At 38.7% G+C, this 17,478-nt stretch overlaps 1 protein-coding gene across 3 annotated transcripts in view; it reads left to right on the top strand.

The window, feature by feature from the left end:
* Window positions 1–17,478, top strand: part of MANBA (mannosidase beta) — a 117,143-nt gene that overhangs the window by 23,684 nt on the left and 75,981 nt on the right. For 2 of the 3 annotated variants that reach the window (XM_064384053.1, XM_064384054.1), the window contains exon 5: window positions 4,741–4,864. In XM_064384053.1, coding sequence (XP_064240123.1) covers window positions 4,741–4,864 — 124 coding nt within the window. Of the gene's footprint in view, window positions 1–4,740; window positions 4,865–11,154; window positions 11,423–12,759; window positions 12,841–17,478 lie in introns of those variants that run through there. The other variant, XM_064384055.1, reaches the window with a different exon arrangement.

Raw genomic sequence — 17,478 nt, forward strand, 5'->3', positions numbered from 1 at the left:
AAAAGTTACTTTTCAAGTCATCAATCTTTAAAAGATAATATAAATGTTATAGATATATCCGTGTGCTATCTTCCCTCCACCCTCTATTGAATTTGTGGTATTTAAAACATACTCTCAAGTTATCTAGATAGAACAAAGCCCTTTGTCACTGACGTTAGGAATCAGACCCAGTTTTCTGCTATCACCATGTGTTGGACGTTAACTTTGGGGCAGACTTCCAGAACAACTGAAAGTTGCATCTAAGTATTTCTGGCTAGATTGACATGGTCCAGTGGGAAGACATCTGAGTTGAAGACCAAGTGAAGAGTCTTGGCTCTGAATTCTGGCTTTACAAACATAGAATGGCTTCAGGCATGCCCTTCATTTGTACATGGAGCTAATCCCTGATATGAGGATATAGTGAAATGACAATGTAAATACACTCTGCATGTATAGCATGTTATGCTATACAACCATTCAAAAAGTCGAGTGGTGGTATCTATTTTGGAGGATTATTACTATAATTACAGGTAATGAACAAGATGCTCAGCTTAGCTTATATGAAGTTAGTGGGGTAGAGATGAGGAGTAGGATATAAAGAGAAAGCGTTGCTCTCTTTCACCAGTTCTTTGACACTTTGCTTTCCCTGTAGCAACCTAAGTCCCCTCTTGTCTCTGCTTCCTTTTCTGTCCAGCATGGATAGTGGGACTCATCGCTTCAACCACCCTCTTACCAATGTTTGATGCCATCTTACTTGTTTTCCATTTACATCTCTGGCTGGTCCTTGTAGGTCTCTTTATCCACATCTTTGTTCTCCCCAAAGTTAGATTTTAGGGCCTTTCTCTGTTCTAGACTCTTTTCTCTTCTCATTTTATACCCTCTCTAGGCTATCTCATTTTTCATTTCTTCCATAACCAATCTATTTGCCTTTGACTCCCGGTATTGTATCTTCAGCCCAACTTCTTTTCAATTCCAGACCTTACATTATTTAGCATTGTCACTTATCTGATTCACAGGGACCTTTAGGTCAGTGTGCTCCACACTGCATTTGTGATCTAAACCCTTCTCCCAGGGTTCTGTGTCTTGCTGAATGGAACCCTATCCACAACAGGTGCTCAAGCCAGAAACTTAGAAGAGTTTTTCTTGGCACGTTTCTCTCTTCTTTTTTTTTTTGAGACGGAGTTTCGCTCGTTACCCAGGCTGGAGTGCAATGGCGCGATCTCGGCTCACCGCAACCTCCGCCTCCTGGGTTCAGGCAATTCTCCTGCCTCAGCCTCCTGAGTAGCTGGGATTACAGGCACGCGCCACCATGCCCAGCTAATTTTTTGTATTAGTAGAGAGGGGGTTTCACCATGTTGACCAGGATGGTCTCGATCTCTTGACCTCGTGATCCACCCGCCTCGGCCTCCCAAAGTGCTGGGATTACAGGCTTGAGCCACCGCGCCCGGCCACACGTTTCTCTCTTCTTGATGACGTGAATGGTACCTGTTCAATAGCTCTTCAGTCTGTTCACATTTCATTTCTGCCACTGTGTCTTGAGTTCAGTCATGCCTTGCATGAAATATTGCCTTGGTTGCCTAACCGGCATCCCTGAAGCATCACTTGCCTTCCTCTAATTAATCATTCACAGAGCAGCTAGAATGATCTTTTCAGAAAAAGATGATCACAGTATCACTCTTCTTCAAACTCTTCAACAGCTTCTCATTACCCTTAGGCCAATGTCCATGGCTCTTAGCTCTGGCCCATGCTCACTACTCCAGTCTTCTCCCTGCCTCTTCCCATTGTTCTGTCTTCATCTCCTGGAATGCATCATACTGTCCTGCACCTCCAGACCTTTACACATGCTTTTCCTTCTGAAAGGAATGCTTCTGGGCCAGTGCAGTGGCTCATGACTGTAATCCCAGCACTTTGGGAGGCCAAGGCAGGTGGATCACTTGAGTTCAGGAGCTTAAAACTAGCCTGGACAACATGGCAAAACCCTAACTCTACAAAAACATACAAAAATTAGACTGTAGTCCCAGCTACTCGGGAGGCTGAGGTGGGAGGAGCCTGGAGGTTGAGGCTCCAGTGAGCCAAGATCTCACCACTGCACTCCAACCTGGGTGACAGAGTAAGACCCATCTCAAAAAAAAAAAAAAAAAAAAAGCTTCCGCTTGCCTTTTGCCTGCTCATAGTGGATAAATGGTACTCACTCTTCAGGGTCATTTTTGTTTTTTTCAGGGCAACTCATCTTGATAGTCATCCAACTCAACCTCTGGCTGTATGTTCCCTGCCTATTTCCATTGTAAAACTTATTATACTTGTAATTATTGATTCAATGCCTGAATTTCATGCTTGACTGTGAGCATTAGAAGCAGAAGAACTGTGTCTTCTGTGTACATTGATGTGCTCCCGGCCTGAGACACAGAAAGCGCTTCATAAATGCTTCTTGAATCAGTGAAAACTCTCATTTGGAGAGGTTAAGAGTGATTTGTAGCTCTGAATAGGGAAAATAGCCTCCCTTATAAGATGTTGAATATTTTGCTCTCCTTCTTTTCCCTGTCTCCAATAAAAGAATTTCAAATAGATACTAAAATTCTCCCATAAATGTCCCCACGACAGTTTTTTTTTTTCATCCTCAATATGAGAATCTGGTACTTACGTGGTAAATTTAGACAGATGTGGATGCTATAAAGTAATTTTAGTTATTTGTTTTTCTCCATAGCAAAAACAGATTATCTCTGTCTTAGATAAGTACAAAGCTAGGGAAATAATACCTAAATGACAACAGTTTGGCCAGATCTTCAGGTTCTACTCTACAAATGACTCCATCTAGAAGGATTTTAGTATTTCCTCTGGTGCTTGTTACTTTTTTCCACCCCATAAAATGTATGACCCAAACTTGTTCCTTTTTAAAAGCTGAACTCATAGCTTTACACATTTTAGTTAACTGTGTCCTCAAAATACTTTTTTCTTTTAATAAGTAGAAATTAGAAAAAATCCTGTGTAAAAGGGATTTATTTTACAGAATTTTTTCTTAGTTTTGAATTTGAACTCTGTAATTTAATATGGAAGCTATGTGTCATGAAGGGAGAGACAGGTAGCCAGGTCAAGTAAGATTGGATAAGATGTCTGCTTTGGCAAACTGTGCCAGGGTCTAAAGATTGAACTGACTGTTTTTGGGCTTCATGTTCAGAAACGAGGACTTCTAAATTCATGCCTGAGGTTGGCAAGTTTAACTAGAGCTTTTTAAAACATATTTATAAATAGGTTTGTCTTTCAATATATTTTCTCATTTTAAAAAATTATTACATGTAAGCACAATATTCTTTGTAGCTATTAGATGTAAATACAATTCGTAGGTGTAGAGATATTATAGAGAAGTTTAAGGAGGAACTATTGAGTTGCTTCTATGTAGTATGCTTTTGAAGAATAAATGTCCAACTCTTCACAGATTTTATGTTCTTAGAACATTTTTACCAAATGTATCTATGTTTCGTAGGTTATATGCAACGTAGATATATTGGATATATTGGATATTGTATTAGCTATCTATTGTGATGTCACAAATTATGCTAAAACTTATCAGCTTAAAACGGTATTTATTGATGAGAACCCATGGACACAGAGGGAAACGACACACACTGGGGCCTGCCGGAGGGTGGAGGGTGGGAGGAAGGAGAAGACCAGGAAAAATAACTAATGGGTGCTACGCTTAATAGCTGGATGATGAAATGACCTGTGTGACAGACCTCCGTGACACAAGTCTATCTATATAACAAACCTGCACATGGAACCTGAACCTAAAAGTTAAAAAAAGAAAATATCTGGACTATAGGTTTTCTGATTTCTAAAAAATAATAAACAAAACATTTATTACAGCAGCTTCTGTTAGTTAGGAACCCGAGTTGAGTGTGGCTTAGCTGGGTGCTTCTGGCTGAAGGGCTCTCATGAGGTTATAGTGAAGCTGTCAGCACGGCTGCAGTTGTCTCAAGGCTTAGCTCGAGTTGATTCGAGTTGACGCAAGGCTGAAGTGTATGTGTCTGAGCTCACTCGTGGTGATTGGCAGACCTCAGATTGTTCCTATGGGTCTCTCCACAGAGCTGCCCCATGACACAGAGGCTGGCTTCCCTCTTGGCCAAGAGAGGGCATGAGAGAGTGCCCAAAATTCTAGGCTTAGTCTCTTATAACCTAATTAACAAAACACATCACTTCTGTTATATTCTGTTGCTTAGAAGTGATCCGCTAGGTCCAAAGTGGGGATCACTGTGGTCCACCTCAGAGGCTGTATATGGTGGTTGGGGAGCACACACACAGTTTTGCATTAACTTTGTGTTCCCCCAAATTTATATGTTGAAGTCCTAAGCCCTGGCAGCTCAGAATGTAATAATATTTGGAGAAGGTCTTTAAATAAGTGATTAAGATAAAATGAGGCAGTTAGGGTGGGCCCTATTCCAATATAACTAGTGTTCTTGTAAGAAGGGGACATTTGGACAATGGAGGGAGACACCAGGGATGCTTAGCACAGAAAAAGACCGTGTGAGGACACAGTGCAAGCAGAGGAGAGAGGCCTCAGAGGGAACAGACCTGCCGATACCTTGATCTTGGACTTCACTGTGAGAAAATAAATTTCCATTATTTAAAGCACTTAGTTTGTGGTACTTTGTTATGACAGCCATAGCAAACTGATATACACATATGTAATACTTAAAAAAATGTTTTTCATAATTTTTAAGTTTCATGGTAATCAAATGTATCTTCTTTTTCCTTTTGAAATTGCAGGAGCAATGTTCCTTTAGTTGGGACTGGGGACCTTCCTTTCCTACTCAGGGAATCTGGAAAGATGTTAGAATTGAAGCCTATAATATTTGTCACCTGAACTACTTCACATTTTCCCCAATATATGGTAAGCTGAGAGATGTGATTTTTTTTTGTTTTTCTTTTTGAGTCTTCTTGCTATTAAAATTGGGTTTATAATTGAAATACAGATATATTTTTCAGAGATTTGGAGTTTTTTAAAAACTTTGTGGTATAATCAATTTATAAAAGTAAAAAACAGATACAAACCGATTTTACATGAAAATTGACAATATAAAGCAGGTATGCAGGTAGATACCTTTTAGAATATTTTGCAGGAAAAGAAAAAAATGAAATGAAAGAGCAGCTCCAAGTCTTCCTGAGGTAAGTATTCTTTGTTGAAAGAACTGGGCCTGCCGACTGGCGCTCCTTTTTTGCTGCCTCTGTAGTCACTTTCAGCGTCGGATTCTTGCTTTGCTCACGTCGCTAGATTGGCTTCTTGTCTCTGTGCGTTGCCTTTGTAACCGGGAGCACTACTTTGAGGGCCCTGGCACAACAGCCTTGTGAAGAGTTAAAAATAAACTGGAAGGTAAACAGGGCAAAAGAAATATTTCTAAGGTGAAAAATAGTACTTTTTTAGTTGAAGCAACTATTCGATATCAGGGAGCATTGGACTAGAACCTCGGAAATCTCACAGATGTCAATGGATCAGTTAAAAGCTGGTTAAATATTTGTTGCATGCTTTGCTCAGCACTGTGTTTACTTAGCATAGAAAAGACAGAGTAGGTACTTGATCCCTTCATGTGTAGGGAGGGGAGATAGAAACAGCTGGCAAACGAAACAAGGTTGTGTAATAGACTTTCAAGATGAGAGCCGGAAAATCAAAGATCAGTGAGGATTTGAGAAGTTAGGGTAATGAAATGTGAAGATGGAGGCAATTGAGATCTTAAATCAGAGCATGCAATGCTCAGTGTAATTACATGGAGGCCTAACTAGCTGAAATCAGTAAGAAAGAATGTGGTGTGTCAGTACAAGAGTTCTGTTATCATGAGAGCCCTCGTGACCTTAGGTTGCTATTCAATTGAGCCAAATCTGTATTTTCTGAAGGCAGAAGATGAAAGCAAGTGATAGATGCTTAGATTTGAGGAGGGTATTTGGTGCTGCTGGTATTTTTAAACTTTAAAAAGGCATTAAAAGATCCAATTTAAATTGCACATGTAAATGTGATTGAGCTTGTAATTCTCTAGTTTAGTGCTTCCCAAACTATTCTCTAGTAACCCAACTAAAGATTTTTGCTACTAAAATCAAATAATGGTTCAATCTCCCTTCATCCCCTGTTCCCACCCATACATTTTCTCAGATATAAATAATAGAATCTGGTATAAGAAGTGGTCTGAGCCAAGTGTAGTGAATCACACGTAATTCCAGCACTTTGGGAGATCGAAGTGGGTGAATTGCCTGAGCCCAAGAGTGACACCGGTCTGGACAACATGGCAAAATCCTATCTCTGAAAAAATATACAAAAATTAGTGGGCATGCTGGCGTTCACCTGTAGTCCCAGCTACTCGAAAGGCTAAGGTTGGAGGATCACTGCACTCCAGCCTGGGTGACAGAATGAGACCCCGTTTCCAAAAAAAAAAAAAAAAGTCTGATTTAGCAAAAAGTTATTTATTTGTTTTGAAGCTTAATTGGTATCTTAGGTGGTTTGCTAAATGCATTGTAAGCTCTAGGTACCCTGATGCCTGAAAAAATTTTGAATAATACTGTTCTAGTTTAATTTACAATTTTGAATATGAAATTAACATTTCTTTCTGAGTTATTAGAGTTCACTTTATCAGTAACTAGTGACTAGGTGAATTTTATATAAATTAAATTAATATAAATGATGCTTAAAATTCAATTTAGACTCAGTGTAAACAATTCCTCCTGTCAGCTACATTTGTGAAGGTTAAATATGTTTTTAAAATTAATTTGTAATATTTGTACATATTTATGGGGTGTGTGTGATATTTTGTTTCATGTATAGAATGTGTAATGATCAAGTCAGGGTATTTAGGGTATCTGTCACCTCTAGTATTTATCATTTCTGTGTGTTGGGAACATTTCAAGTCCTCTCTTCTAGGCATTTTGAAATATACAATACATGTTGTTAACTATAGTCACACTATTATGCTATTGAACATTAGAACTTATTCCTTCTATTTAAATGCATGCTTGTATCCATTCATCAGCCTTTCTTCATTCCTTTCTGCCACTTACATACCCCTCCTAGCGTCTGGTCTCTATTATTTCACTGTCTACCTCCGTGAGATCAACATTTTTACCTCTGACGTATGAGTGACAACACGCAAAATTTGTCTTTCTGTGTCTGACTTACTTCACTTAATATAATGACCTCCAGTTCCATCCATGTGGCTGCAGAAGACATGATTTTATTCTTTTTTATCCATTCATCTGTTGATGGACACTTAAGTTGATTCTATATTTTTGCTATTGTGAATAGTGCTGCAATAAACATGGGGGTGCAGGTATCTTTTGTTATACTGATTTCTTTTTCTATGGATAAATACCCATTAGTGGAATTATTGGATTGTATAGTAACAGTTCTACTATTAGTATGGTGGTCATTTTAATGATATTAATTCTTCCAACCCATGAGCATGGGATGTTTTTCGATTTGTTTGTGTGACCTCTTCAGTTTATTTCATCAGACGTTTATAGTTTTCCTTGCGTAGGTCTTTAATCTCTTGGTTAAATTTATTCCTAGGTATTTTATTTTATTTTTTTGTAGCTATTGTAAATGGATTTCCTTCTTGATTTCTTAGCTGGTTCATTATTTATGTATAGAAACCCTACTAATTTTTGTATGTTGACTTTGTATCCTACAAATTTGCTGAATTTATTTATCAGATCTAAAATTTTTTTGATGAATCTTCCAAGTTTTTACAGATATAAGAGCATGTCATCTGCAAAGAGGAATAATTTTACTTCCTCTTTTCCAATTTGGATGCTTTTTATGTTTTTCTCTTGCTTGATTGCCCTGGAGAGGACTTCCAGCATTTTATTGGATAGAAGTGGTGAAAGTGGGTATCTTTTCTCCATTCTAGTTCTTAGAGGAAGGACTTTCAGCTTTTCCACATCCAGTGTGATGTTAGCTCTGGGTTTTTATATATGGCCTTTATTATGTTGAGGTAAGTTCCTTCCATGACTAATTTGTTGATAGTTTTTATCATGAAGGGATATTAAATTTTATTAAATGCTTTTTTCTGCATCTATTGAAATGATCATATGTTTTCTGTCTTTCATTCTGTTGATGTGATATATCACATTTATTGATTTGTGCAAATATAAGATCCTTGCATCCCTGGGATAAATTCCACTTGGTCATAGTATATTATCTTTTTGATATATTGTTGGAGTTGATTTGCTAGTATTTTGTTGAGGATCCTTGGATCCATGCTGATCAGGGATATTGACCTGTAGTTTTCTTCTTTCTTTTCTGTCTTTTTTTTTTTCTTACTGCCTCTCTGTCTAGTTTTGGTATTGAAGGAGAATTCTCTTTAATACCATGTACTCTCCTCAGTGAAGAGGAGAATTCTCTCCTCTTCAATTTTTCAAACAGTTTGTGTAGAATTGGTATTAGTTCTTTGTAACTTTGGTAAAATTTGGCAGTGAAGGCATCTAGTTCTGGATTTTTTTCTGTTGGAAGACTTTATTACTGATTCAGTCTTGCTACTTATTATTAGTCTGTTCAGATTCTCTGTTTTCTCTTTCTTTCTTTCTTTCTCTCTTTCCTTTTCCTCTTTTGTCTTTATTTTTCCTTTTTCCTCTTCTCTCCTCCCCTCCCCCCTCCCCTCCCTCTCCCCTCCCCTCCCCTCCCCTCCCTTTCCTTCCCGCTCTCCTTCCTCCTCACCTCCCCCTCCCTCCCTCCCTCTCTCCCTTCCTCTCTTCCTTCTTTCCTTCCTCCCTCCCTCCCTCCCTCTCTCCCTTCCTTCCTTCCTTCCTTCCTTCCTGACAGGGCCTTGCTATGTTGCCCAGGCTAGTCTCAAACTCCTGTTCTCAAGAAGCAGTCCTCCTGCCTTGGCCTCCCAAAGTGTTGGAATTGCATAAGCCACGCTGCCTGGCCTCTATTTTTTTGTCAGTCAATATTGGCAGGTTGTATGTGTCCAGGAATTTACGTATTTCCTCTACCTTTTTCAGTTTGTTAGTGTATAATTGTTTGTAATAGTCTCTGATGATCTTATGTGTTTCTGTAATATCATTTGTAATGTATCCTTTTTCATTTCTGATTTTGTTTATTTGGGTCTTCTCCTTGATTAGTCTAGATAGGGGTTTATCAATCTTGTTTATCTTTTCAAAAAACAAACTTTTCATTTCATTGATCCTTTGCAGTTTTTTTTTTTTTGTCTCTATTTCATTGAGTTCTGCTCTGATCTTTATTATCTCTTTTCTTCTGCTAATTTTGGGTTGAGTTTGTTCTTGTTTTGCTAGTTCCTTGAGGAGCATCGTTAGGTTGTTTATTTAAATCTTTCTGCTTTTTGATGTAGGTATCTGTTGCTGTAAACTTCCCTCTTTGTGCTACTTTTGCTATATTCCACAGGTTTTGGTATGTTATGCTTTAGTTTTTATCTGTTTCAAGACATTTTTTGATTTCCTCATTAATTTCTTTCTTGACCCAATTGTCATTTCAGAGCAAGTTGTTTAATTTCCATGTGCTTTTACTGGTTCCAAAGTTCCTTTTCTAATTGATTTCTAGTTTTATTCCATTGTGGTCTGAAAAGATACTTGATATGATTTTAATTTTTAAAAACTTGTTGAGTCATTTTTGGCCTAACATATTATCTATCCTTGAGAATATACTATGTGCTAATAAGAAGAATGTGCATTTTGTAGTTATTATATAAATATTTTGTAAATGTGTATTAGGTTCATTTGGTCTAAAGTACAGCTTAAGTACAATGTTTCTTTATTAATTTTTGTCTAGATAATCTGTGTAATGCTAGGAGTACAATGTTGAAGTCCCCACTATTATTGTATTGGAATCTATCTCTCTTTAGATTTAGTAATATTTGCTTCATGAATCTGGGTGCTCCAAATTGGGTGCATATATATTTAGAATTGTTCTCTTTTCTTGTTGACTTGATCCTTTTAATACGATATAGTGACCATCTTTATTTTTACTGTTTTTTGACTTAAATTTTGTTTTATTTGATGTAGGTATAGCTGCTCCTGCTCATTTGTTATTTCCACTTACATGGAATGTATTTTTTTTATCCCTTTACTTTCGGTCCATGTATGTCTTTAGAGGTGACTTGAGTTACTTGTAGGCAGCATATAGTTGGGTCATATTTTTTAAAAATCCATTCAGCCAACTTATGTCTTTTAAGTGGAAAGTTTAATTCATTTACCCTCAAGGTTATTATTGATATATGAGGTCTTATTCCTGTCATTTTATTAATTGACTTCTGGTTGTTTTATATATCTTTTTTTTCTTTCTCTCATTGTTTATCATGTGGTTTATTGGTTTTCTTTAGTGTTAACATTTGAGTCATTTCTGTTCCTCATTTATGTTAACTAGTGGTTCTATGCTTTTATGTATTTTCATGATAGTAAATATTATCCTTTTGTTTCTATGTGTAGAACTCCCTTAATCATTTCTTGTAGGGCTGGTCTAGTGGTGATGAATTCCCTCAGCTTTTGCTTGTCTTAGAAAGACTGTCTTTTATTTATGAAGGATATATTTGCTGGGTATGGCATCCTTGGCTGGCAGCTGTTCTCTTTTAGCACTTTGGATATATCATTCCATTTTCTCCTGGTGTGTGAGGTTTTTGCTGAAAAATCTGATCTACTGTTAGTGTGAAGAGGGTTTCCTTATAAGTAACTAGATGCTTTTCTCTTGCCAAGTTTAGAATTCTCTCTTTGTCTTTGACTTTTGACAATTTGACTATAATGTGCCATGGAGAAGGCCTTATTGAATGGATCTATTTGGGAATCTCTGAGATTTTGTATCTGGATGTTAAATCTCTTGCTAGACTTTGAAAGTTTACAGCTATTATTGTGTTAAATAGGTTTTCTGTCTTTATAATTTTCTGTTTGCTTTCTGGCACACTGAAAATTAGGATATTTAGTCACTTTGTGGTATTCCATATGTCATGTAGTCTTTTGTTAATCTTTTTTATTCTGTTAAAACATTTTTGTTTGACCGGGTTACTTCCAAAGCTCTGTCCTCAAGTTTTGAAATTCTTTCTTCTGCTTTCTCTAGTTATTGTTGAAGCTTTCAAATTATATTTCATTCAACAAATTCTTCAGTTTCAGAATTTATGTTTGTTTTTTTTCCTTTATTTCTATCCGTTTGGTAAATTTCTCATTGATATCCTGAATTGTTTTTCTGATTTCTTTGTATTTTTTTTTCTGAGTTATCTTGCATCTCAATGAATGTCTTTAATTTCCTTATTTTGAATTATTTATCTGGGATTTCATACATTTCTTTTTATTGGAATCTGTTTCTGGATAATTATTGTGTTCCTTTGGAAGTGTCATATTTTATTTCCTTGCTTTTGCATGTTTCTTATGCCCTTATGTTTACATCCATGCATCTTCCAATTTTTTGAATTTGCTTTTACAGGGGAGGAATTTTTCCTGAAGATATGTCTGTGGTATTATTTGGGTAGGGCACTTTTGCTTTGATTCTGAGTGCATGCAATAGTGTAGTTTCTGTATGATTTCTTCAGCTGTAAACAGCATCAATGGTGTTTGTGATTCCCTCAGTGGCTTAGGGTATAGTTGTTAGTGGAGGCTGTAGTGAAGTTTTACTGGGGATGCGGACATCAAGAGGGCCAATCCTTGGGCCTCACTGGTGGCAGCAGCAGGCTGAGTGTGCCTGTCTTTGGACTTCAGTGCAGTATATGCTGGCTTTGGTGTTAGTGAGTCCAAGCATGATCAACCCTTGGCCTCCAGGTGGCTGGCCTGCCTGGGTGCCGGCAGCAGCAGTGGTAGACCACTGGTCCGGATGGGTGGATCTTCTGGCCCTTGAGCAGCAGGTATGGCATGGGAAATGGCAGTAGCAGTGGGAGGAAATCCTCTGGTTTCCAGAATTCTGCGCTGGTGTTGGCAGTGGTTGCAATGGCCTGGGCACACTAGTCCCCAGGCCCATAGGTGGCACATGCAGGCAGATCTTAGCTGTAATAGTAGCTGCAGGTTGAGTGGGCCTGTCTTCAGACTCCTGGGAGGAGTGCTCAGGTACCAACAGTGGTGGTTGGGGCAGGGTGATCCCCAGGCTTCCAGACCATTTGCTCAGGCACTGGGTGGGAGTGTAGAGCCTGGCCAGGCAGGCCTGTCCTCAGACTCCTCTAATGGTGCATGTGGGAGGTGACTGTGGTAGGCAGGCGTGGGATGATATCCAGACTACTGGTGGAATGCTCAGGTAGGGGCAGCAGTGACTGTGCTGCAGCCCTGTTTCTGGGGAGGATGGGGCTGCTTTCAGTGGCAGCAGCTGTAGTCATTGGAGAGCATGCACTTTGGGCCCAGGTAGTGGAGATAACCAGGGTAGCCATTCCACAGGGTGTGTTGAAATGTGTTGCAGCCGTGCTACTGGGGGAGGTGGGGTTGCTTCAGCACTGGTGGCAGCAGCAAGCAGCAAGCAGCAGTGCCTGGCTACACATGGGGATGTCAATAAGTCTCCAGGAATGTGGAGATGTAGAGGTTGCTAAGCCCCAAGCAGCATGCAGTCAGGTTGGGGCTGGGCTCTCAAAATGATGCCTTGCTTTAACTACTTAGGAGCTCCTTTTCTGGGGCAATTCTATTGCATGGTCTCCCTATGCTAATCTTGGGAACTGCGAGGGTGGAGGTGCTCTCCCATAACTAGCATCGCAGGAGCCCATGATGGGAATATAGACCGCTGGAGGCCACTCACTTACTTCTTCCCAGGGTTGGGGAGCCTCTCCAGGCTTTTAGCTGATCCCTGCTGTGAAAGGTTCCTTGCTTTTCTCTCTTTCCTTACCTTAGGTGTTTTCTGTCACTTCTCTGTTGAATTCCAGTGTTCTCTGACAGGTGATCTGTCTGAAGGGGCTCTTCTTTGTGGAGGTGGTGAGTACCAGATGCCACTAGTCAGCCATCTTAAAGTTCCTCCCTCATTTTTGAAATTTTATGTCTGCAATATAGTTTGTACTTAACATAGAGAAATATGTGTTTCCGGTTCAGAAGATGGGCTTTGTGCATGTTAAGCAGTAATTCCTATATTAATTTTAGAGTTATCAATTTGGTTGTTTGATGTAATAAAATTGAAGCATAAGCTTATGAGAGTATTAAAAGAGCTCTACCTTTAGGAAATTTTTCAGAATTTTTTTTTTCAGTTTTTATCTGAAAGACAGTAGTTATCACTGATAACAATAGATGTTTAAAAGTTGAAAAATAATAAAAGAATAAGTTAATGTAGTCTGGATACTTTTATGTATTTATTTGGTATATACTATGAGACAGGCACTGTGAGAGTTACTGGAATTTTTTTAAAAAGCTTAGTTCATAATAAAAAAGATACATATAATTTTTATTTAAAATAAAATGTATTCATTTTAAAAATTTAAGTGTGAAATGATGTGGGTCAAAACTAATGCAAGGCTGGGCGTGGTGGCTCATGCTAGTAATCTTTAGCACTTTGGGAGACCAAGTTCGAAGGATCACTAGAGGCCAGAAGTGTAAAACCAGCCTGGGCAGACTTTGTCTCTACAAGAAACATTAACCACGTGTGGTGGTGTGTGGTGGTGTGTGCCTGTAGTCCCAGGTCCTCGGAGGCGGAGGTGGGAGTACAACTACCCTATTGGTCACTTTGCCTGCTGCCTAGACAGAGCTGCTGTATCAAGACAAGGGATTGCAAGGGAAGAGCTGATAGTACGGGAAACAGGAGTTTTATTATTACTCAAATCAGTCTCCCTGAGCAGTCAGCATTCAGGATCAGAGTTTTTAAAGATAATCTGGAGGGTAGGGGCTTGGGAAGTGGGAAGTGCTGATTGGTCAGGTTGGAGATGAAATCATAGCGGGGGCAAAGTGAAGTTTTCTTGCTGTCTTCTGTTCCTGGGTGGGATGGCAGACCTGGTTGAGCCAGATTACCAGTCTGGGTGGTGTCAGCTGATCCATCCAGTGCAGGGTCTGCCAAATATCTCAAGCACTGATCTTAGGTTTTACAATAGTGATGTTATCCCCAGGAGCAATTTGGGGAGGTTCAGACTCTTGGAGCCAGAGGTTGCACGACCCCTAAACTGTAATTTCTAATATTGTAGCTAATTTGTTAGTTCTGCAAAGGCAGACTGGTCCCCAGGTAAGAAGGGTCTTTTCGGGAAAGGGTTGTTATCCATCTTGTTTCAGAGTCAAACCATGAACTGAATTCCTTCCCAAAGTTAGTTCCGCCTACTGCAAGGAATGAACAAGAACAGCTTAAATGTTAGAAGCAAGATGGAGTTGATTGAGTCTGATTTCTTTCATTGCTATAATTTCCTCAGTTATGATTTTGCAAAGGCGGTTGCAGGAGGATTACCTGAGCCTGGGAGGTCAAGGCTGCAGGCAGCTGTGATTACGCCACTCTATTCTAGCCTGGGTGACAAAGTAAGACCCTGTCTCAAAAACAAACAAACAAACAAGTAAACAGATAAAAAACGAATGCAAACAGTGGCTATCTCTGTAGTAGTGTCACAAACGGTTTGCATTTTATTCTTCTGTTTAACTGTCTTTTCTAAATTTGTATATTGGGCCTCTGTTATATATGCAGTGAATGGAAGAAGTAGTTAGTAAAACAAACTAATCTAGTCCAGTGACTTCAGCTAACTCGATGTGAAAGCCTAAACTAATTTGTCTATGGGACACTTTCTGCCTTCCCTTAGTTGGGGCTAGAAAGAGATATTGTAATCTTTGTCTTTTTCAAATGTTCAATTTATATCTTGACTTAAAATTAGTGAGTTTACTTCTAAAGATCAAAGGACCAGCCATATTTCCCTAACTTAATTGTGTATGACAGAAAGAAGGCTTTTAAACTTTAAAAAATTAACTTGAAATTCTTGTGAATTAATTTACATATATATATATATTTCTTTTCTGTATTCTCAGTTCTTAAAAATAGGGGTTTCTAAACTTCGCACTTTTCAATATTCTGTGGTCATTTGTTTGATTCGCCCTAACTTCAGTTTCCTACATGATTTTCACAGATTCTTAACATTTAAGGTAGTTAATAATAAAACAATTTATATTTGAAAAAAATACTGAGGTCAAAGGAAAACAGAACTTACTGCTGTTTTCTCTAAGACTCCTGTGGTTTACCTAGACGTTATGAGATTCCAGTTCATTGGCATGACTTTCTATAAGTCCTTATTAGCAAATATTGATTTGAAAGATTTATCCTTAGCTCTGAAATATTCTAATCAGGTTTTAAATATAAGTAACTATTATAGGTTACCCCTATTTAAAGTATTTTAAAACATGAAAGAGTAACCCTGAATTGGAAAGGGAAACTCAGATGCTTTTTAGCGGGTGTGGGAACCCAGTGAGACTCTTTGCCTTGGAGACGGGGGCTGGGAGGGAAACTGACCTCATTACTTGGGAGAAGAAAGGGAGAAGTCTGGGCTGAACTTGGGATACCGAGATATGTCTGCAGGGATATAGGAAAAGGTAACTGGTAAGGGCAGATGGCTCAATTCCCAGGATTAAGGACATTTATAAGCAAATAATCTGTCCAAAACTGAAGGCCCTGGATGGTGGTGATGATAATGATGATGATAATTGTGTGTGTGTGTGTGTGTGTGTGTGTGTGTGTGTGTGTGTGTGTATGTGACAGAGAGAGAGAGACAGAGACAGAGAGAGAGAAAGAGACATGTATTTATTGATCATCTTGTCCATGCTAGGTCTTTTATATTTACAATCTGATGTGAACTATTCACACTAGGTCATAAATTTGTTAGGAAGGGATGCTTGCCTAATTTTATGAACTTTTCATAAGTTATATAAACATATTGAGTTAAAAATATACAATAGATATTTTCTGTTGAAAGAATACACTGTTCACTTTTACACTGTTCACTTTTATTACCACAGTTAGAAATAAATAATATGGAGGTGTTTTTCAACATGTGCACTCCCTTGCTTTCATAGCTTGTCTTCTTGAGCTGAGGTGAGCTGGGACACTTCTGCTACCTGAAAGACATTCTTCGTACCACCTTATCCAAATTGACTTACTGTCTCAGCCTAAAGCACTCTCTTCTTCCTGGATGGCCAAGCCATGGAGTTGGAGTGTGGGCTAACTCTCAGCAAGACCCTGGCCTCCTCAGTAGATTAAAGGACATTGCAACCCTTGGGTTACAGCTTAATACAGATAATATAATATTAAAATATAGCAAAGATTTGTCAGTCTTGCTTAGTAACTTATTTGATAAGCATGCATTTATTTTTTTAATGCATTTATTTTGAATCACTTTTTCATTCGTCTTTAAATTATTTTATCCATACAATAATCCTTGAAAATAACTTTATGGGTGGCTAGGTTGCTTGAATAATTTTTCCTCTGATTAGTCTCTTCACTACTTGAGTGAATTTTCTTCTTTGGAGCTTACTAACTTATCCTTGTTCTAGGGAGCATTTCGCTTTGGGTTTCTTTTGCCTTGATTTCATTTTAAAAGATTTTGTGCTGCTAAGTAGACAAGGAGATCTTGCTGCTTGATGAAGAAGGGGAAAACAAACAGCTATTTTAACTAATTGTGGGCCAACATTTTTGGCTAAGGCAATGGTTAGCTCTTTGGAAAGCAGCTGTTTAAGTCTGTCCCATGATTCTGGTGGGAGTACAGGAAAATATCTTATGTTGGAATTTATAAATTCCATGGCTTGGTCATTTCAGTGTGGTGCCATTGCTGTTTCTTTAAATGCACATGACTGCCTTTTCCCTGCAGCTTTTCATATTCTATTAAAGATGGAGGAAGAGGAGAGCCCGCTAAAGGGGGAGCTGTGAGGAGCTCAGCAGGGCAAAGCTAATCCAGGCAGCTATCTTTGAATAGCTTTTACCCGCAATGACATGAAGCATCTTTTTCATCTGCCAGTGTTTGCAGATTCGTCTTGCTGACTGAATGTACCCTGCCTCTGAACTTTCACTTCCCTGCTAGTCCTTACGCCTCCTGATGCCATTCTGTATTCTTAACTGTGACCCTTGGGTATATTTTGTCTTTCTAAGTATGTTCAGAGAGTTAGAGACAACATCTTTGTCTTTTTGGATTGGGATATAATTTATAATGCCTGTCAAGGTTTACAGACAGTAGTTATTCAAGAAATAGATTTAATTTGCTTGACAGAAATGCTGACGTAACTATTTTAGTGCCCTTATCAGGTAGTTTAGGTTACAAAGATGCTATTTTGATAAGTACAGGAACTGTGGCACCATATAAATATATGTTTAGCAGAGGGTCAGACATAGTCTCTATGTTTGTATATTTCAGTGTTCTTTCTTGTTTTATTTTGAGACAAACTCTCACTCTGTCACACAGGCTGGAGTGTAGTGGAGCGATCTCAGCTCACTATAGCCTTGACCTCCTGGGCTCAAGGGATCCTGCCACCTCAGCCTCTCGAGTAGCTGGGACCACAGGTGTGCCACCACACCCAGGGAATTTTTAATTTTTTTTTTTTTTTTTAGAGATGAAGTCTTACAATGTTGCCCAGGCTAATCTCAAGCCCCTGGGCTCAAGTAATCCTTCTGGC

This window comes from Aotus nancymaae, unplaced genomic scaffold (assembly GCF_030222135.1).
Source record: "Aotus nancymaae isolate 86718 unplaced genomic scaffold, 86718_ANA_hifiasm-v0.15.2.pri h1tg000033l, whole genome shotgun sequence".
In the NCBI taxonomy this organism is placed as follows: Eukaryota; Metazoa; Chordata; class Mammalia; order Primates; family Aotidae; genus Aotus; species Aotus nancymaae.